This window comes from Thamnophis sirtalis, unplaced genomic scaffold (assembly GCF_051295495.1).
Source record: "Thamnophis sirtalis isolate CommonGarterSnake01/CBP01778 unplaced genomic scaffold, rThaSir2_p1.2 scaffold_2, whole genome shotgun sequence".
NCBI classification, from domain to species: domain Eukaryota; kingdom Metazoa; phylum Chordata; class Lepidosauria; order Squamata; family Natricidae; genus Thamnophis; species Thamnophis sirtalis.
Genome location: NW_028261382.1, coordinates 79,050,023 through 79,072,442, shown reverse-complemented (window position 1 = coordinate 79,072,442; position 22,420 = coordinate 79,050,023). Strand labels below are relative to the sequence as shown.

The 22,420-nt window shown below is 41.6% G+C and overlaps 1 protein-coding gene across 1 annotated transcript in view; it reads right to left on the bottom strand.

The window, feature by feature from the left end:
* Positions 1–12,127: 12,127 nt before the first annotated feature.
* The window catches only part of LOC148048947 (zinc metalloproteinase-disintegrin-like ohagin), a 29,287-nt gene continuing 18,994 nt past the window's right edge, over positions 12,128–22,420 (bottom strand). The window contains exons 13-17 of the mRNA XM_087703595.1: positions 21,717–21,806; positions 15,272–15,467; positions 14,239–14,341; positions 13,176–13,329; positions 12,128–12,539 (exon numbers count right to left, since the gene is read on the bottom strand). Of these exons, the coding sequence (XP_087559721.1) occupies positions 12,492–12,539; positions 13,176–13,329; positions 14,239–14,341; positions 15,272–15,467; positions 21,717–21,806 (591 nt within the window). The 3' untranslated portion in view covers positions 12,128–12,491. The remainder of the gene's footprint in view (positions 12,540–13,175; positions 13,330–14,238; positions 14,342–15,271; positions 15,468–21,716; positions 21,807–22,420) is intronic.

Below are 22,420 nucleotides of genomic sequence, written 5' to 3'. Positions count from 1 at the left end.
TCAATTAAGGCATTTTTAGGAAACATTACACCAATGGCAGTTCAGTGTCTTCTTGAAAGCCTTTAGGGATGGAACAACCACAACCTGTGGAGGCAAGTTGTTCCACTGATTATTTGTTCCACTGATTATTTGTTCTCACTGTCTTGGGATTTTTTTCCAACATGCATTTTGCTATGCCTTTTAATGCTAGTGCATTGGGATCATTTTCTAAAATAGATGTCATTTTTTTCAATTTTCATGATTTTCTATGAAAGTTTAAAGCTTAGAGTAGCAAACAAGAAAGATGGCTCTTCATTAATTTTCTTTGTATCAAGATGGAGTGTTGCAGATCCCATTTTTCAGAAGGAAAAAATCATGAATGAATTCTTATTCTGTCTTAAACTTCTGTTCCTGTTTTAGGTTCATTCTTCTTGCCAGTAGTGGACCAGGTTTGGGTGGCCTGTAGCTGCACTGAAGGTTTAAGAAGAACTATGTAGGGTGGAGCAATAGGACAAACAGTGTGAAAAAAGGGGAAATGGCTTTTTCTAAACATAGATTTTGATATATGATATGGAAGAGATTGTTATTAAATCTGTCTTAGGAGTTATATTCCATTTCCCCTTTAAAATGTTAGGAAAATACAGTATACTGTTGATATTTTCAGCAGCAAAATAAGTGCTATACTAGAGACTGAATAAAAGGGAAGTCCAGAGGTCATATATTGTCCTGGCATACAATATGCCAATTTGCAATAGCCCTTTGACCTCTGAGGGCGGAAAAACCTTTTTCAATGAGATCCAGGGAACTAAAGAAACGTTATACACTGCAGATTGAAGAACAGTCTAGAGCAGGGGTATCAAACTCAAGGCCCGGGGGCCAGATCTGGCCTGTGGGGTACTTAGATCTGTCCCACAGGGCCACCCTGGAAACAGCCCATTTTCACTGGCAGAGCTCTCGGGCCACCACAGGCACCCCTGACATGAGTGATGTATAGCTGGCCACCCCACCCTGCCTCCCAAGATCAAACACAATGCTGATACCGCCCTCAATGAAATTGAGTTTGACACCCCTGATCTAGAGGGTAGAGTTCAGATTGATCTATTTTGACTCTGAATCACATTGAATGATTTTCTCTGGATTAATTCATACTTTTAGGGGTGCAATATGTTACTATTGTACCTGTCACATTTCCTGATGGATTAGTGGAAGATCAAAGAAGTCTGGATCCTCAGAGCACATTTTTTCTTTAAAAAAATAAGTGTTCTGAGAAATGTTACTTCTGCAGACTGAATTTCCCCATGGCAACTCCCACCACTCAATCTGTATTTGATTTCTAGTATAACAGAATAATAGAGTTGGAAGGGACCTTAGACATCTTCAACATCCTGCTCAAGCAGGAAACCCTATAACATTACAGACAGATGGCTGCCCAATCTCTTCTTTAAAACGACCAGTTGGCGCACCCACAACTTCAAAAAACAAGTTGTTCCCCTGATTAACTGTTCTGTCAGGAAACTCCTTCTTAGTTCTAGTTGCTTGAAGTGATATAAACATTTCACATGATCTTGATTCTAGTCCAATCCCCTTCTAGCTCAATCCCCTGCCCAGGAGATCCTATACCGTTCCAGACCAATGATTGTCCAGTCACTTCCTGAAAACCTCCAGTGATGGGACATCTACAATTTCACTAATTAAGCACTAATTAATTGTTTTTACTATCACATTTTTTTTTTTTTACTTCTAGGTTGAATCTCTCTTTAATGATCTTCACCCATTACTTCTTGCCCTGCCCGCAGGTGCTTTGAAGAATAAGTTGACTCCCTCCCCTCTGTGACAGCTCCTCAAGTACTGGAAGATTGCTTGTACTAATGATTCACCTGGGGAAGTGGTTAGCAGCATCACATTTCTGGGTGTGCAACTAACGAGTAGGCTAGCTTGGTCACTCAATAGTAAGACCCAGAGGAGAGAGCAGGGAAGATGGCAGAAAATATTATTGGTAGTTCACTTCCTTCTATCTAGGACTGTGATGGCGAACCTATGGCACAGGTGTCACAAGTGGCACACAGAGCCATATTTGGAAGCATGCCAACTGTCAGCTCCAGTGTGCCTGCACACACCAGCCAGCTGATTTTTCACCCTCCCCAGGCTTCAGGAAAGCCTCTGGAGGCTGATGAGAGCGAAAAACAGCCCCAACAACCCAACCAGAAGTTCACTCCCAAACTGAATGAAGTTTGGGGCCATTATTCACCCTCCCCAGGAACGTCTTTGGAGGCTGGGCAGGGTGAAAAATGTCTCCAATGAATCAACCGTAAGTGGTCAGTATTTCTGCTATTGATTCAAAATGGACAGTGAGGGGTGTGTGTGTGTGAGAGAGAGAGAGAGAGAGAGAGGGGTGGTGGGAGGGAGGGAGAGAGGGAGAGGGAGAGGGAGAATGAATATGGATAGACTTTATACCTTCTTTTGAGAGTAGGCAACAAAATTTCATCTTTAAATTATTCCAATGTGTTCACAGAAAAAAATGACAATAAAGATGATTTTATCTCTTATGATCCCTTTATCTCTTATCATCTTATCTTATCTTCTCAAGAAAGGGAAATCTTTCAATAGTCCAATTCTCCAGTGAAGAAACCTGATGATTCTGGGCTTCCGGGGAGTGGCCTGTCGCCGGTCGGCAGCTTAACAGAGCTGCCCCCAGAATCCAGGTTCGTTATCTACTTAATATCAAGAAGATAACTCTTTTTTCAGACAAGAAAAAAGCAGTGAGGAATCTCAGCTGGTAAGAATCTTCTTTGAAGTTCACAGTTTGTTTCTTTTTGTGAGCTGTGGACGGAGGGGGAGGGTCAACCCAAAGCTGAGTCATTCAACTCCGACCTGAACTTCGCAGCTGTTATTCTCAGCACTAGACAGGACCCCCTCCCCCTCAGGACAATCTTTAGAAAAGAGACTATTAAAAATCAATACGAGCAAAGACTAAACTTGTGAACTTTGAAAACCTTTCTCTATCTGAAATACCAGCTTCAATGTTATAAAAACCTCTTTTGTTTAATTGTCTTCAAAATGGCGTTTACAGCTTCTGCATTTGTTATCTCCGGCTTCCTGCTACAGAACTAAAGAAACAATCTCTTATAATTTAATTAGAGCTACTCCCTTAAAGCTTTCAAGACTCTTTGCTGTGGAAACAGGGACATTCCAAACATTCCAAACGGACTTTCTCTTTTGAAATCCTCCGTAAAACCCCTTGGAAAAAAAAAAAAAAAAGAAGGGAAAAAAGGGGGGGGAGGAATTTCTTTCTCTCCACATAGCACAGTGGATTAGTAATTTAGAATAAATAATTAAAACTAAAATATAATGGCATCTAAATCAACCTCTGTCAAATTACCTCCGAAAACGTCTCCCATACCTGGTACAAAGCTGCAGCCCCCACCATCTATGCCCCCTAGTGGAGATGTACCAACAAAAGAATTTTTTCTGGAAATGTTCAAACAATCCAGAGAACAGAACTTAGAAATGTTTAAAGAGTTCAGAGAACAGAATCTAGAAATGCTCAAAGAATTCAAAGATGAAATAAGGAATGAGATGGAAGTTCTATATGACAAATTCGATACCAGGGTCACTAAAACGAATGATAATATGATGGGAATTGTAAATGTGATAACAGAATATATTTCTGGAATGGAAGATAATTTAGAAACTCTCAATGAAGCTAAAACTAACCTGATATCCAAAACTGAAGTGGTGGAACAAAAAATTGACAATGCTGAAAAACAAATTATTATGATACAGTATAAGCAGATGGAGCTTGCATTAAGAGTGAGGGGGCTGCGTGAAGAAAAGCAGGAGAACTTAAAGCAAATGTTTTCTGAAGCTTTTGACCGTCTGGTGGGAAAACCGGGATCCAATTTTGATTGGCAGATTGACAGGATTTTTCGTGTTAACTCATGGGCGGCAAAACAAAGGCAACTTCCCCGAGACATAGTAATATACTTTGTTACAAGAGAATCTAGAAATATGATACTACAAGAGTCTTACAATACTAAGCTTCAAATTGGTGGACAGGACCTGATTGTTTTGAAAGAAATACCACCTCAAATGCTAAGAGCCAGAAGAGATTATGCTTTTCTGGTGGAAGAGCTCAGAAAGCGTCAGATACAGTACAGATGGGATGCCCCATTCGGTATTATAGTTACAATGGACAAACAAAGATATCGTCTCAGCTCTGTATGGAAAGCTCGTGATTTCTATCATAAGATTCTGAAGATGGGATACCCTGAACCTTCGGGATATGGTGAAAAACCACGAGACGAACAAGATAAACAGCAAACCACACAACCATCAGATAAAATGTATCATCTCCCTCTTCCGGAAGGGCAAGGAGTCAAGGAAAAAAGATCCAACCGTAAGACCACCAGACAAACGGATAAACAAGCTACTATGCAACAATCTCAACAATCGTTGGCCACTGATCAAGGAGCCACTGCAATAAGCTCAGAAGCTGTGGGAGGAGCTAAACCAAAGGTGAGACAGGCCTTGCGGGAGGCTCTAAAAAAGCTTCAGGCAACCAAAAATGACAACTAAGATTTTGACATGGAATGTTAACGGACTGAACTCTCCACAGAAAAGAAGGAAAATATTTCATTATCTCAAACAGTTTAAGAATGACATAATTTGCTTGCAAGAAACTCATATCAAATCAACCGATCAAAAATATTTGTTTAACCCCAAACTGGGCCAACATTTTGCGACCTCAGCCATGGAAAAGAAAAATGGCATAGTAGTATATTTAAGAAAAGACATTAAAGCTGAGCTAATTGAAGCAGATCCCTTTGGAAGATATATTGCATTAGATTTAATCTTAGAAGGGAAAAAGACGTTACTTTTGGGAATTTATGCTCCTAATCAACAACAAGATGGATTTTATAGAAATCTCCACGCTAAATTAGTACAGTGGGACTTTGAGTCTTGTATATTATTGGGTGACTGGAATGGCGTGATCGACACCAAAAGAGATAAGAAGACAGCCCGCCCGAACACCAAATTTCGAGCTAAGTTACCCAAAGCCTTTTTTGACATGCTGGACGACTTTGAATTGCGAGACGCTTGGCGCGAGAGGCACGCAGAAGAACATGACTTTACTTTTTTTTTCCAATAGACATCAATCTCTTTCAAGGATTGATTTTATACTAATTACAAATGATTTACTTTGTAGGGTGAAGAAGACAAAGATTATGGCGAGAGTTCTTTCAGACCATAATCCAGTCTGGATGGAATTGGGAAGGATAGCCCAGCCAAGAAGGTCCTGGAGGTTGAATGAAAACTTATTTAGATATGAAAAGTATGTTAATGATTGTAAAAAATTGCTATCGGAATATTTTGTTCTCAATATGAACAAGGGTACATCTTTGGAATATGTATGGGATGCAAGCAAAGCGTATATGAGAGGAGTATTAATGAATATAAACAAAATACATAGATACAAACAAGGGCAAAAACGAAAAGAATTGGAAGAGGAAATTAAAGGGAAAGAGTCAGAGTTAACATTGAATCCAGGAGATACAAAGATTAGGGAAACAATTGCTATATTAAAATCTCAGTTTGATATGCTGATCTCTGACCAGGTAGCTACTAGTTTATTATATGCTAAACATAATACTTTCTGCAATGCAAATAAACCCGGTAGGTGGTTGGCTTATCAGATTAGAAAAAAAAGGAAAGCTCGAAATGTATCCAAATTGTGTTACAGAGGGAAGGAAGTGTTTCAACAGGAAGAGATTCAAAAGGTATTTCGGGAATTTTTTACAGAGTTGTATAAAGGGGATAAAATTAAGGACGGAGATATAGATAAATTCCTAGATAAAGAGAAAATCCCCCTAGTTAGAGAAGAACATAGGCATAAGCTGAATCAACCTATAACCTCTGGGGAAATTTTGCAGGCAATTAAACAATTAAAGTTAGGGAAAGCACCAGGCACAGATGGTTTAACAGCTGTTTATTATAAAAATCTACAGTTAGAAATGGTAGAACCCCTCAGAGAATTATTCAATAAAATTCAATCGGGAGGGAAAGTGCCTCCTTCGTGGAAGACTGCGTTCATATCGTTGATACCCAAAGAAGATCAAGACCTTACCCAACCAAAAAATTACAGACCTATTTCATTACTCAATGTAGATTATAAAATTTTTACTAAAATATTAGCAAATAGGCTAATGGGGGTAATTCAGCAACTGATACATACCGATCAAACTGGTTTTATACAGGGCAGACAGATGAAGGACAACGTTAGATTAATTATCAACGCTTTAGAATACCTGGGAAAAAACAATCAAATCCCGGCCGCATTCATATTTTTGGATGCGGAGAAAGCCTTTGATCGAGTTAATTGGCAATTCCTGCTGAAGACATTGCAAAAAATGCAGATAGGAGATGGCTTTTTACGGTCAATTGGTGCAATATACCAGCAGCAAACAGCCCAGATCATCGTCAATGGAAATCTGACAGACTCGTTTCAAATTGAAAAAGGTACAAGACAGGGCTGTCCTCTGTCCCCATTATTGTTTATTATAACTTTGGAAATATTGTTGAATAAGATACGGGGCCTGGGCGGTCTAAAAGGGATTAAAATTAGACAGCAAGAATATAGAGTCCGTGCATTTGCGGATGATCTGGTTATAATATTGGAACAACCGCAGGAAACTAGTAGGGTATTATTGAATACGATCAATCAATATGGTCAAGTCTCAGGATTTAAAATAAATCTAGGAAAAACCAAAATAATAGCTATAAATATGACTACCAAACAGAAGGAAGAACTGGGGGCGATGTTAAGATGTGAGGTAGTTAAAAAAGTTAAATATCTTGGAGTTAATATTTTAATTTCAAATGGGAAATTATACAAGTATAATTATGAATCACTTTGGCATAGTACACAGTTGGAGTTGAAAAGGTGGGAAAAACTGCATTTGTCCTTGCTGGGTAGAATAGCGGCAGTAAAAATGAACATTTTACCAAAATTTTTATTTCTTTTTCAAATGTTACCAATACTTAAAAGAGATGCGAATCTTTTAGAATGGCAGAAGGGTATCAATAAATTTGTGTGGGCAGGAAAGAAGCCGAGGGTAAAGATGAAAATAATGCAAGATGCACGTGAAAGAGGAGGATTGAAATTACCTAACTTAAAATTATACTATGACGCAGTGGCATTATCTGCAATTAGTGATTGGATTCATCTAACTAATGACAGAATTTTGAATATCGAGGGATATGACTTGTTATATGGTTGGCATGCTTACCTGTTATTTAACAAAAAAACGGATAAGAAATTTAAAAATCACATCTTAAGAAATGCTTTATTGCGGGTTTGGAAAAAATATCAACATAAACTAAATGATAAAGTGCCCATGTGGGCAATTCCTAGACATGCAATTGAAAATATGAATGTAGAACAAAAACACGATAGAACCACTTATAGACAACTTCTTATCTCAGAAAGAGGGGTGATGGAACTAAAATCTTTAGAGGTACTTAAAGAAGAGAAGGTAGTTCAAACGTGGTTTCAGTATGGTCAACTACAGGCTAGGTGGAAAACAGATCAAAAAATTGGCTTTGTAAAAGTTGAGGATAATTTGTTTAAACAAATAAGAGATCAAAGCTCAATGCATATAAAGAGGATATATAATGTATTAGTACAGATGGATTCTGAAACGGAACTGATTAAGGATTGTATGATAAAATGGGCTCAGAATATCGAGGAACCAATAATGCTTGAAACATGGGAAAGAATCTGGGTAAGAAATGTGAAATTTACACAAGCACAAAACTTGAGAGAAAATTTTTATAAAATGTTTTATAGATGGCACCTAGATCCTAAAAAGCTTGCCTCTATGTATCCAAATGTTCAACCTAAATGTTGGAGATGTGGTTCTTGTGATGCTACATATTTTCATATATGGTGGACATGTCGTAATGTTAAGGCATTTTGGATAAAAATATGGTGGATCCTGCAAAACATCTTTAAAAGAAGGATAAAATTTACCCCCCAGTTGTTCTTACTGGGTATATGTATTGATTTTACAGTAGCAGAGACTAATTTGATTCTGTATTTAATAACGGCAGCAAGACTCTTGGTGGCGCAGTATTGGAAGAAGAAAGATTTACCTACAATTCAAGAATGGACTTTGAAAGTTATGAACTTAGCCGAAATGGCCAAAATCTCAGCATATCTCAAAGAACATTCAAATGAGAGATATAAACGAGACTGGAAAAAGTGGATTGATTACATAAAAAGCAAATATGGGACTAAGAAACTCCAGATAGCTTATGCTTAGTATCAGTAATAATTTAAATTGTTTAAAATTTGGGTAACAGTAAGAAGCTGAGTTCAATGTAGAGATATTTTAGACTGTGATTGTTCAAAAATTATACCACGTATGGTCTTTGGGAAGTCGGGGGGAGGGAAGGGAGGTGGGGATTTAGGGGGAGGGGGGAGGGGGGAAATACAATATGTGTTAAATTCCATGATTGTATTGGTATACTGTGGCTTTTCTATGTTAGTGCGAAAATAGAACAAACCGAATATACTGGAAGGTAATAGATACCGAAGGAAAGAGTCGAGTGAAAGAAGAAGGAGGGTGGAAAGGGTGAGAGAGAGGAGGAGGAGAAGGGAGGGAGGGAATGGAGACGGAGTGATAGGGTTAGAAAGAAGGGGAGGGGAAGTAGGCGTAGAGGGGTGTGTGAGAAGGAAGAATGAAAGTTGGAGGGGGTTGAAAGAGGGTGTATGGCAGGCTAAGGTGGTATACTGGGTTTGTATTGTAGAGGGCATTTTCTATATAAGTGAGGGCCGTGTTTATTATTCAATGTTATATGCCCTGATTAAGCACAGTGAATATGTGATTGTATAGAATGAAAACATAATAAAATATATATTTAAAAAAAAAAAAAAAGAAACCTGATGATTCTGGACTTGAGAGTTATCAATTTACTGATAGTGACAATTCACCATACAATACCCAATCATTATATTTTCATGTCTTTGATGTCACCTGCCATTGTATGGTATACTGGACTGGACTTAAAGCGGGCTAGCCAGAGGTTGTTTGCTTTTCAGTGGGCTGACAATGAATATGTACAGGGAACTCAGTTGTATTGAACTGTGTTACCTCAAGAATTTGAAAATAGCCCAACCATTTGGGTGGCTCTGATCTACTCAGATGGACCCACCCAGTGGTTTCATTCAGCCAGTTTTCACCAGTTCAACTGAACCAGTTAACTTTTTGTGCAGTTTGGTGAACCGGCTGATCCTACAACTGGTTGGCCCCACCCCTCATCTCTCCCCTGCCAGCCACTCCTTGCCTGGCCTGAGAAGGTAAAGGTGACAGTGGGGTAGGGAGTCTCGTTCTGATTAGGGCTGGAAATCTGTGCTGTAGAGGGTGGTACAAGAAGTGGTGCAAGGTCCCTGCTGGCTGGAGTGAGGCAATGGTGCTGTTGCGGCAATGTGGAACAGTGCAGGTGTCTGAAGTGGTGGTGGTGATGGCCAGAGCCTTAGTGCAAGAGTGAAGTGCCTCTGTACTTGACTTTGTTCAGCAACAGCATTAAACCTTCATTGTGGTACATTTATGCTCAAGGCAATCCTCGCCTCCCACCACTTCAGTCTCGGAGCTGTAAGCCACGTGTGGGAAACACTGTGATGGAGAGAAGTGGCTGGGTTCGATTCTCCAGTGCCTCATTTCTTGCTCTGTGTTGCTTCCCCACAGTCAGGGTTTTCAAAAAGATTTTTCTAGCAGGAAATGGTGGGCAGCTACTTCTGTTCTTTGTTGGTGCAGCTGGGCACGCATGCCTTGGTCATTTGTGGAGACGTGTGACCTGCTATCTGCTGTGAGACACTAGCTTGCTGTGTTCACTGCCATGGCTGCCTCATGGCCTGCCCAATGACCTGATCTGTGTTGCCGCCGGAACTGCTGTTGCTGCCCCATGGCTGAAGTGGTCTGCCTGCTGCTCTCGCAGTGCCGTGCGCTGCACAGTGAAATTTAGTGCACTTCACAATGGGGGAGACAGGGACCCCTCCTCCTCATGGAACCCATTATGACACAGAGCCCCAATGCGACTCTGGCCCACTTGCCCTTCGCAACAGAGTGGTGGCTGTGGCTTTGATTTCAATGGGAGCACTTGGGACCCAAGACAGCTTTTGAATGGCCATGGACCCTGGATAGGGGAGTCTTCAAGATTCCTGTTCCCTGTGGGAATGGACTGAAAGTCACCTGACTTCCTCTTGGACATTCGTTTTCTGAAACATTCCTGGGTTTTAACTTCACATTTTGAATCTATTGTTTTACTTAACTTTATTTTTAAAAGATGCCCAGCTGGATGAATGTTAATTCATTTTAACCTCCCATGTTTCCTGTGCTCTATTATCTACCATTGCAAAGTTACACAAAGCAACAATGTATTAGATTACAGACAAGCAAATGTGGCTGATATGTGAAAAAAGACTGTTCCATAACATGCAATCCCTAGTTGAAAGCTTTTCCTTAAGTTTTGATAAAATGATATATGCATGTAGAAATGGATAAATTAGATTCACAAAAGAAATGTCATTTGAAAGCAGCAGATTCGTTAGAAAGAAATATGGATTGTACAGACTTAGAACTGAATTTATTGCACATGTCTCCCTGAAGTTGAACCCTGCATTTTTTTCCCCAATAGTGGGAATCTGACTGAGTGGAGAAACAATACATTGGTTTCCTTAGGGGGATTGAAGATGATTAGGGAATGAGTTTATCATACTTAATTGAAAAACAATTTCATCTGGACTTTTTTGGGAATCTTTGGAAATTGAATTTATTATATTTTACCAGACAATGATTGATAAAATATGGTATTAAGAAACAAACATGAATATTTGATCAAGGATGGATAACTGTTAACTCTTGGGATGATTTGGGACAAATAAGATATGGTAAATTTTTTATGAGTTGATCTCAATAGCAGTTTGTTAACATAGAGTTTTAAAACTTTAATTTTGCCCTTTTATTAATGTTGTTCTTCTTGTTAATTATTTTGTAATTAATATAGTATATATATTTAGTTGTCTGTGTCACTTTGACTACAATCCTACTGGCTCAGTTTTGGTGTTTTCCTTTTTTGTCGTTATTTTTGGGTGTTGCTTTATGACCATGAAAACTTTTTTTTTTAAAAAAAAAATGGTTTGATGAGCTGATAATGGCTGTGGAAAATATGCAGAGGTATGAAGATAGATAATAAAAGTTACAGACCAAGAGATATCTCCACATCTGGAGAACTGTGTCTCTTTGAGGATTCAGCCTACATTCCCTTACAATACTAGGAGTTTGACTGAATGGGAAAGTGACAAATTATTTTTTCCTATGAAGACTGAGGAAGATGAGGAAATCAATTTATAACATTTAACTGTAAATCAATTCTGTTTGGACTTTGTTGGCAATATATACCCAGAGTGGAGACTGAATCTATATTTAATTCAACAACAATTGTTCCAAGATTGCATTAAGAAAGAAGTGTGGATATTTGATCTAGGGCAAATTATTTTCAACGTTTGGGAGAGATAGATAGGAGAGATAGGATGCCATGGCAAACCTTCTACAAACTGATTCCAACAATTTGTTAACAGAGAGATTTGAAACATTAATCTTGTCTTTTTTCATTCTTCTTCTTGTTAACTATTTTGTTATTAACATAATATATAGGAGATGGATCAACAAGATAGATTTTGAAGCCATGATGTTCTTCTACCTGGAACTCATTTGACTTCAATCTTTCCCTGGAGGATTAAGTGAAGGATACCATATTTTTCCAGGTGTCGCATCACATGTCCAAATCTTTCTAACTTTTATTTTGTTTTAGCTTTAGTTTTCTGACCTACTTAGATGGAACTCCCCCCCCTCCAAAACCAGGAACAAATGTTCCCATATGTGGATACTTTAATGTTAGGGTCTTTTTCTGAAAAAGAAGGTGAACAAAATACTATCAGCCTTTTGAATTTCCTGCGTGACTAAATAAGATAAACCCAGCCTCTTTAATGCCAGTAGATAATTCACCTGATGATTTACTATCTCATGATTGCATGCAAATTCTTATTGTGGTTTACTTCTGAGAATTTGAAAGAGCAACCTTTATAAAATGCAGTGTTAGAATTGTTTATTGATAAAAGCAGTTACATATTGGAATCAGCATGACATTTTGGAACAAAAAGCATTGCCTTCAGATACACTGGCTCAAAAGGCAAAATATTGCATTAAAACATGATTTGAAATCGGCAAAAGACAAAAATGTAAATGTGCCTTTGATGTTGGATAGATCCCTGGAGCTCAGTGGCAGGAAAAAAATTAATTACAGCAAAAGAGAGTAAGATTAAATAGGTAGAAGAAATATTTTTTGATGCCATCTAAAAGCTTAGAGTGATTGATGATTGGAATGAAGGTAAATGGTTCTTTGGACTTCTGGAAGTACAATCTCCAAAATCAAATTTGAGAGAAGCTAATGGTTCATCCTAAGGCTGTCTGTAAGTCAACGCAATTCCCGAGATGGCAGGCCTGAAAGTCAAAGTCAATTATCAATACAGTATGACAATTCTTTCCTACACAACGAAAATTTGTCATTCCCTAGAATAAAACCAAGATATTCAATAATCTTTGATCAGTTGATATATATTGTATATTATATATTTTATATCATCCTGTATAAAAAGACAGGGGGAAATTATTCCTGATCCTTTAAGATAAGCTTTCAAATTGCTTCAGCACTTCTAAGTGGTTTCATTGAACTGGTGTCCTTTAGGTAACAACCTCTCGGCCCTGATTTTCTCATTTCTCTCTTCCTCCTTCCTTATGAAGATACCTACAAGCTAAGAGAAAGGACAGACTCTTGGTGGTCTGCCCAAAAATGCTGTGAAGGAGAAGCACAAGGCTCTGAGAAGGCCAGGCATTTTGTTCTTAGAAGAAAGAAACAGACACGCAACTCATTCATTGTAATTGTTGTTAGAAGGAAAACAAAACAATAAAACAAAAGCAAAAACAAAAAGAAGGCTAGGGGGATATTTTTCTTCTACTTAGATTCACAGAAGTGTGGAAAATCAAGCTGTCAAAATCATCCACTCCAAAATTATTTTAGTGATCACCCCTTGGAATCAGACTTTAGAGCACACAAATTAGAGATAATCTTTTACTAACCTTTCCTTCTCCACATTTTGTTACTGGATCGACCATTCCAACATCATCAATAAATTTAAAATAGCTGACTTTGCATGAACCAACAACGATCTCTTCTCCATATGTAGGGGACTCTGTACCACCTGTGCAGTAGAGCCTGCCACATTTTACATTCCTGAAAAAGTAAATTTGTTTTCATTAACAAGAATACATCAATGAGAGGTCTGTTGCTTTCTCATTTGCAAACAGTTTAATTAATTCATTAATTAATTTGCATGCCACTCTTCTCATTAATACAAAGACTCTGGGCAGCTTCCAATATAATAAAATGTCAAAAAGTGTTAAAAAGAAACAATTATAATTAGAATAAAAGATGAAAACTTAAAAATCAAGATGAATATCTCTATCTGGTCAGCCATCCCCAATGTAGCAGTCCCATGTCAGGCCCTAGAACAAGGGGCAGTCCCGTTTATGGGTTATTACATTAGGCCAGAACTGTGTGGGCAGACCTCACCTCTGCTGGGAGAATAGGGGAGTGGGGGGCAGAAGAAAAGCCTCTTCTCTTGGACCCTGCCAGCTAAAAGGTTTGGCTGACTGGATCTGTAACAGGAAGGACTAGAGTCGATTAGTCCCAAAGGGCTAAGATTGTTCTCCAGATACCATGGGATCATGTAACCTTGCCACATTGCAGCCCTCATGTTGGTTGCCAAGCGCCCAAATTGATATCACATGACTATAGGAATATTGTGACAGTCCTAAATGCAAAGGCCAGTTGTAAATCACTTCTTTCAGTGTTGTTGTAACTCGGAATAGTCACTAAACAAATGGATATAAGTCAAGAATTACCTTTTCTTTCTCACTCAATCTTTTAAAAACAAAGCCTCCTAATATAGCCCACTTGTGCTCTTTTTTGAAACCCAAGGTGGAAAACACAGGAAAATTAGCCATTCAGAAATTGGCTCACACGTCTGTTGTTTTAGTGGGTGATAGAATTAGTTTCCCACAGATGTGGACCTGAAAACATTTCTTATATTATCCTTTGATTGTATCATCATCATAGCAGGAAACAATTTAGAGTGCTTACTCTGGTTCACATGGAATGTTTGTACCATTTTCCTTTCTGCAGTAGCCATATTTATCGCCATTCCTGTTATTCTCAAAACATTCATCTGGAGCCACTTTTGCATCTGTAAGAGAGGAGTGAGGAACCAAGACCAAGACCTGAGTTGTCACATGATAGCAGGATTCCCAATCACCCCCAGTTGCCACCAGAACCTTTTAATTAAAATTCTATTTGAAACATTCTATAATCTATATGCAACATCTCACTGCACCACCCATCTACGATCAATATAAATCTCCCTGTTTCCCATTCCCAGAAAAATATCTCTTTTATTTGAAAAGGAGGAGCTTGTTTTTAGTTTCATTTGGGAATAGTCTGCCATTAAAATCCTGAGCGATCAGTGACAGGAATCACATCCCCAATACTTGTTTGATTAAACCAAATGTAAAGAAAATTTCAATCACAGAGTTTTAATATTCTTAGCAGATAGTCCCATATTCAATCTCTATTATCTCTGCTTGAGAAAAGCAGAAAATGATGGATCAAACAATAACCCTAATTAACTCTTAGAAAAACAAGGGAATATGGATAAAACTTTAAGCATATGAGAGGTTCTTGGTGTTATTCTTTGTGCTTTTCCAGGAATTTTGACTTCGTTCACAATACCCATTGTGACAAAGATTATTGGGCAATGATTTTGAGATTTTGCTTTAATATACAACATGGGAATGTGTTAATGGCATACATACACCTACAGTTCATATGCATATTGTCTCAGATCTTTGTCCAATTTGGGAATGTCCATCACTACAGATTTCTGGTCTACAACTGCCATCATCTTGGACCATTGGCCAGGTTCTCTAGGGATGATTGGACCTAAACCAAAAGATCTGGAGGGCTGAGCTCTAAAGCCTCCAAAGAAAGAAATTCATCTTGGAAAAGTATGCCACTTCCACATGATTGATTTATTATGGCTAATTGTTCAATAGTAAAGATTGTTTTACTTTTTTTTTTTTTACAATGCCATAATTCTGAAATCCTAAGGTTGACTTACCAGGCCCCCAGAGAGCAGTACATTGGTTTGCCAAAGTGGGGCAGTTCCCCCTGAAGCAGAAACCTTTGTTGTTTAGGCATGGGTGCCCATTTATTTGGAAACGATCTATGGGACATTCAGCAGATTGTCCAGTGCAGAGTTCAGGTAAGTCACAGTCATCTCTTGCCTCCCGGCATTCTTCTCCTGCTTTCTTAATCTGTGGGTGAAAATGAAAATCACTTCCAGCTATAACTCCTTAGGACCAAAAGAGCTAAACCACAATTCACAACTGGTTTCAAAGCTTCCTCTTCATCTGTCTTTAGGATTACCAAGCAAGGCATCCCTGCCATGTTACAGATGGGCTCTATTAATTAAGACATTAATTAAGACATTGTGCATAATGCCCAGAAGTCCCAGCCTTATTTGTGATGAGAAAATGATCACCATAAGATGCAAATGCTACGTGTTGGCTGACCATGAAGATCAATGAAAACTCAATTGGCTCTCATGAAAATCAGCAGAACATTAATTGACGAACGTGTGCATGGTACATTTTCATTTCCTTACATGGGCAGAAGCATTCATAGAATTTTCATGTCATGTGCTGAAAAATAGGTGGCTGATTTCTGTTGCTATGATGGAAGTATAATAATAGGTTTTTGGCCCCTCTGCTGAACAAGTTTATTACAGAGTCAACTGGGATCCCATAAAGAAGGAAAGAGAAACTTGCACCTCTCTCTTCATGGCCCTCCAGCCCCTTCAGAATGTGCCACCAAAATAGCTGAATTGAGGGCTGTGGAGAGCAGATGGAGAACTTAAGAGATGTAAAAGAGGCAATTTGACTCCTAAAAGTCTCCTGAACCCATTTCTGCCTTTAAAATCTCAGAGAGAAAAATGTCACAGCATTACCAGAGACCTCCTAGAACCTTCCAGAAAGTCAGGAAACTGAGTTAGGGCACCAATCCCAAACTTTGTCCACCCTTATTTAAATTTGAGAATGCGCATGAGTGAGGAAAATGGCTGCAGGGTTTTTCGCTCGGCTTCTACATCAAAATTAAAATCTGAAAAGAGCCTGTATTTACACTCGGGAGCCAACCCAAAGGAGGAACGAGTGTCCGAACATCTAGCGACTTAGGATTGGCAGCGAGAATGGAAAATTCGATCAATCCGGGCTGCCAATCCGAAAAAAAACGCCGAGCTCCGGAGAAACGCCGATCCTCAGAAAAAAACGCCGAGCTTCGGAAGACACGGAGGCGCGGAGGCGCCGAGATACTGTTGGTTGTGGGCGCGGGGGCTGGCAGCAGTAATGGAGAATTACACCACCCCAGGCTGCTAGTCAGAGAAGTCATCAAACAGCTGTTGAGCTCTGGAAGAAGTTCTGGAGGAAGTGAGCTACGGAGCTGTGGAACTGCGGGAGACGCTGAGCTCTGAGGGCCGAGGGAAGTGCTGAGGGGTTTTTACGGGCATTCCTGGATTTTCATCTATTACCAGAAAAAAGGCATTTTCTCTTATGGAACGGTGAGCTTGGGGGTTTTGAAATTGGCTATAATCATCTTTATCATCACCATTACCATCACGGTAAAGAGGAGGAAACTATTGTGGCTTGGGCGAGCGAATTAAGTGGCAATTAGCCACCACCATCATAGCTCGCCTGAGTGCCCGCCCCTCCTCTATCCTGTATTTTAGTGCCTACCTCTCTCACCGCGGAGCCTCTCCTTTCTATCCCTCCTGTGGCTTGGACAACTTCTTTCCCTGTTTGCCCCTGTTATTGCGGAGCCACGCTTGTCTGCCTATTTGTCCTTATTTAATACGAACTTTACTGCCTGGCCTGTGACCACCGGCATTGGCCTGGAACAACTCCCCCTTTCTACCACTTGCTACCACTGCTACTTTGGAATACCTAATGGGAGCAACGACCATTTGTTTAACATTTTGACATCTTATGGTATATATACATATGGTGCATTTGGTTTGGGGAAAGAAGTGATAGAGGATGGCAGTTTTAGAGACAGGAACTTGGCGTTTTAAAAACTGGACACTAAGCTGGCACCCCCCCCTTCCCCCTTCTAACTGGTTCCAGTCACTTGTGAACTTTGGACATTTAGACTCTGGCCGTTCCAGGACTTCAGGAGAGGGGGAAGATAAGATACCCCCCTGCATACTACCGTTTTATCTCCTATGGACCGTTATTGTTTACTATTCCGCGTTTTATCTGGATTTGGAGGGTGCGAGACTGCAAAGCTGGTGCTGGCTGATACCTGGGGCCTGTGCTTTGCCCCCCCCTCCATCTACAACTATTTATAGAATACGGATCTTGGACTTTGGCCTCGGATTTCTCTGGAACTGGAGGAAGGGAGGCTGGCTCTTCTGGAACTCATAATTTTAAATTCTGTGTTGCGCAATTTTAAATGGGTATGTTGAGTGCGTGGGACTGAATGAGTTAGTATGAAAGACCCACTTTTAGTACTATTATTGCTGTATTCTTTTGTGTTTTAATTATATTGTGGGAATTGCCTGTGTGAGTGTCTGAGTATGCCTGATTCGGAGGACCTGGCGGGGCAAGCGGGAGCCATTGGGGTGGTTGGGGGAATTATGCCCACGGGAGAGAGTCGGAGCATTGCGGTCATAACAGGGAGAGGCAGATATGGCGGGGACTTTAGGGCTGGCCATTATAGGGGAAGGAGGGTTCGCTATATTGCAGAGATCCCTCCTTCCGGCCCTATGAGTCCCACTCCAAGGTCTGATGGCGTGAGCGATCAGGACCCTGGTCTCAGGCTGCTGTCGCTAAATGCCAGGTCTGTTATCCATAAGGCTCCCCTCGTCCGGGACTTGATTGTAGACAAGGGGGCAGACCTGGCATGTATTACTGAAACATGGCTGGGCACGGAGGGAGGAGTCCCCCTCGTAGAGCTGTGCCCAGACGGGTTTCAGGTGCTTCATCAGCCGAGAGCCCAGGGAAGGGGTGGCGGTGTGGCTATTGTAGTCCGGGAGTCTTTAGCTCCTCGTAGGATCCCTGCTCCGGAGCTTGTCGGGTGTGAGTCCCTGCTAGTGAAGTTGGACCTCAAGGGTCAAGCGGGTTTGCTGCTAACGTACCTGCCTCCCAACTGCGCTGCAGCGGCCCTCCCTGCGCTCCTCGAGTCAATAGCCGAGCTGGCAATTGAGTTCCCTAGACTAATGGTTCTGGGGGACTTCAATTTGCCTTCGCTCGGTGAACACTCTGATGGAGCGCAGGAGTTCATGGCCTCCATGACAGCCATGGGCCTGACCCAGGTAATTCGAGGCCCTACCCACTTGGCAGGACATACACTCGACCTCGTATTCCTCTCGGAGCAGTGGAGTTATGATCTTGGTCTGAGGGGAAATGAGATCATTCCCCTGTTGTGGTCAGACCACTACCTACTGAGGCTAGACTTCCGGAGGCCAAACCCCCACCGTAGGGAGGAGGAACCGACCAGGTGGTTCCACCCCAGGCGACTGATGGACCCTGTTAGGTTCCAGACGGAGCTTGGGGTCATTCCAGATGCTCTCGCCCACAGTTCGGCGGAGACTATTGCTGCGGCCTGGCACTCGGCGGCATCAGAGTCTCTAGACCGAATTGCGCCACTACGGCCCCTCCGGGTCAGCGGCTCGCGGAGACCCCCTTGGTTCACCGAGGAGCTCCGCGAGATAAAGCGCCGGAGGAGACGCCTAGAGCACCGGTGGAGGTCCGACAGGTCCGTATCGAACCGAGCACTGTTGACAGCTTGCACCAAGGAGTATATTTGGGCACTGAGAACCGCCAAAAGATTACACATTGCCTCCTTGGTAGCGTCCGCCGAGTCTCGCCCAGCCGCCCTGTTCAGGATAACCCGCTCCCTCCTAAATAGGAGGGAGACGGGGAACCCCCTGCAGGGTAAGGCTGAGGAATATAGTCAGTTCTTGGCGGACAAAATTGCTCGGTTTCGATCGGAACTGGACTCCACCCCCGCAGATCCAGCCGGGACACAGGGGAATAACTTGGTAGACCATCTCTGGGTTGAGTTTCAGGATGTTGCCTCTGGGGATGTGGACAAGGCTATGCGAGCTGTGAGTTCCTCCACCTGCATACTGGACCCGTGTCCCTCTTGGCTGACTGCCAACAGCAGAGAGGTGACACGAGGCTGGATCCAGGCGGTTGTTACCGCCTCTCTTCGGGAGGGACACCTCCCCACCGCGCTTAAGGCGGCGGTGGTGAGGCCCCTCCTGAAGAAACCGTCCTTGGATCCAGCAGTTCTCAACAACTATCGTCCAGTCTCCAACCTCCCCTTTCTGGGGAAGGTTGTTGAGAAGGTGGTGGCCTTACAGCTTCAGCGTACCTTGGAGGAAGCTAACTACCTTGACCCCTTCCAGTCTGGCTTCAGGCCCGGTTACAGCACTGAAACCGCTTTGGTCGCATTGACCGATGATCTCTGGAGAGCCAGAGATGGAGGCTACGCGTCCATCCTGGTTCTCCTCGACCTCTCAGCGGCTTTCGATACCATCGACCATGGTATCCTTCTGCGACGACTGCGGGAGGTGGGGGTGGGCGGCACTGTCTTACAGTGGTTCTCCTCCTACCTCTCGGACAGGTCGCAGTCGGTGTTGGTGGGGAGGGAGAGATCGTCCCCGAGGCCCCTAATCTATGGGGTGCCGCAGGGCTCGGTTCTGTCCCCCCTGCTATTCAACATATACATGAAACCGCTGGGCGAGATCATTCGGAGGCACGGGATTAAGTACCATCAATATGCGGACGATACGCAGTTGTATCTGTCCGCCCCGTGCCAACTCAATGAAGCGGTGGACGTGATGAACCGGGGCCTTGAGGCTGTTAAAGACTGGATGAGAGCTAACAAACTGGTACTCAACCCGGAAAAGACCGAATGGCTGTTGTGTTTTCCTCCCAAAAATTTGGCTAACGTTCCATCAATCAGGCTGGGGGGGCAAAATTTATTCCCCTCAGATAGGGTCCGCAACTTGGGAGTCCTCCTGGATTCACAGCTGAGTTTTGACCACCACTTGTCGGCTGTGACCAGGGGGGCATTTGCCCAGGTTCGCCTGGTGCGCCAGTTGCGGCCCTACCTGAACCGGGAGGCTCTCACAACAGTCACTCGAGCCCTTGTGATCTCTAGGCTGGAATACTGCAATGTGCTCTACATGGGGCTGCCCTTGAAGAGCATCCGGCGACTTCAGCTAGTCCAGAACGCGGCCGCGCGAGTGATCATGGGTGCACCACGGTTCGCCCATATAACACCAATCCTCCGTGAGCTGCGCTGGCTACCTGTTGATCGTCGGGTGCACTTCAAGGTCTTACTTACCACCTACAAAGCGCTCCATGGTAGTGGATCTGACTATTTGAGAGACCGCCTCCTGCCAATTACCTCCCTGCGTCCCATCAGATCGCACAGAGTAGGCCTCCTCTGAATTCCATCCGCCAGTCAGTGCCGACTGGCGACTACGCGGAGGAGAGCCTTCTCAGTTGCAGCTCCGACATTATGGAACAACCTCCCCGTGGAGATCCGTACCCTCACCACAGTCCAGGCCTTCCGCACAGCCCTTAAGAACTGGCTATCCCGTCAGGCCTGGGGATAGGATTACTCTCACCCCGCCCGAATGTTGAGTGAATGTTGTGTTTTTATGGTTAATTTTCTTTTAATCACGGTTCTTTTCTTTTTAAGTCTTGTCTTGCACTCCCTTCCCTTCACTGTTGTGAGCCGCCCTGAGTCCCCTCAGGGAAAAGGGCAGCATATAAATTCCCAATAAAATCCTAAAAATCCTAAAATCCTAAATTGGTTTTCTGTTGTGACTCAGCAGCAGTCTTCTGTGAGTCTTTTCGGAATGCAAGATTAACGATGCAGGTGGGGCTCGTTAGTGGGGTTTTGGAGATAAAAGGACGAATGCTGCCATGCCCTAGTGGCAGGAGTCAACATTGGTTCGTTCAACCTTGACTGATGATCAGTCGTGGTTTATGTAAGATACACTTGGATAAGTGCTTTGTTTTCTGTAACCCTGATTCGTAGAGACTTTGGGAGAAGTGCATTGCTTGTAAGAGTTTTGTTTTGTATTTTGTTATCTAGTCTGAGACTTTATTTAGGTTATTTTTGGGCTCGCAGCCAGTTTGAGCCGAGAACTGATAAAGAGAGTCCTTTTAAGTTTGTCTGCCTTCGGTCTGTTAACAAGTGGAGAAGGGGGGACAGAACAGGTTTCCATGAAAAATCAAAGAAGGATATGTATTATTTTCACAGATGTGATTTAAGATGCCAAAGGAATGCATTTTAGACTGAGACAATGGTGATAATTTGTTAAACTGTCCTCCCTATGGATATTTTCATAAGGGTCAAATAAATTGGAAGAAGGGGTGGGAATAGAATTAAAATGCTTTTGATCATAGTAAGCAGAGAAATCACATTTTCATATTAGTAATAAAGAGCAAGATAAAATCCCCCTAGTGTTATAAATAAAAAAGCCTTACCTGGCATTCCTCACAACATGCCCCTTCTGCACACTCTGCCCCAGATTTCAGTTGACATGTTGCAGCATCACAGCACTCGTTTGCACATTCCTGAAAATCAAAACATATGAAATGACATCATAGACATAGGCTTTAATTCCTGGTCTCTTTTAATTGGTCTCTTTTGAAGAGGGAAGAGGATATTTCTGTCATGTGTTTCCTTTTATGGGTCCATGCTGGCAAAGAATGTGACAAAGAGCAGCCTGGGGTTGTTATTGCAAATGTTTCAAAACAAACATATATTGTAGAAAGTATATCAGCTGGTTATAAAAAGCTTTTGTGCATCTCTTCCACCGTCATCAAATATAATTCATATTAACTCAAATATTTACTATATTAACATCATCATACCTCCACTTTTATTTGACTACAGTTATTTAAACATCCTTCATCCTTAAGTATACCAAGATTCAATACATAACCACATGCTGGCATTTCATTTACTTATTTGTAAAATCCTCCATTAACATTAAATCCTCATATCCTGTTTTAGCTAAACATCCATAATATTTAATACCAAAATTTTCTAATCCTCCATGTATATAATTTATTATCATTATCCTTTCTTTATTTAACTATATCCTATATCATAACATTTCCCCCCTATTAGTTAAGACTTGACTGTATAGTTTTGTTTTTTTATTATAATTATTATTGTTATTAAT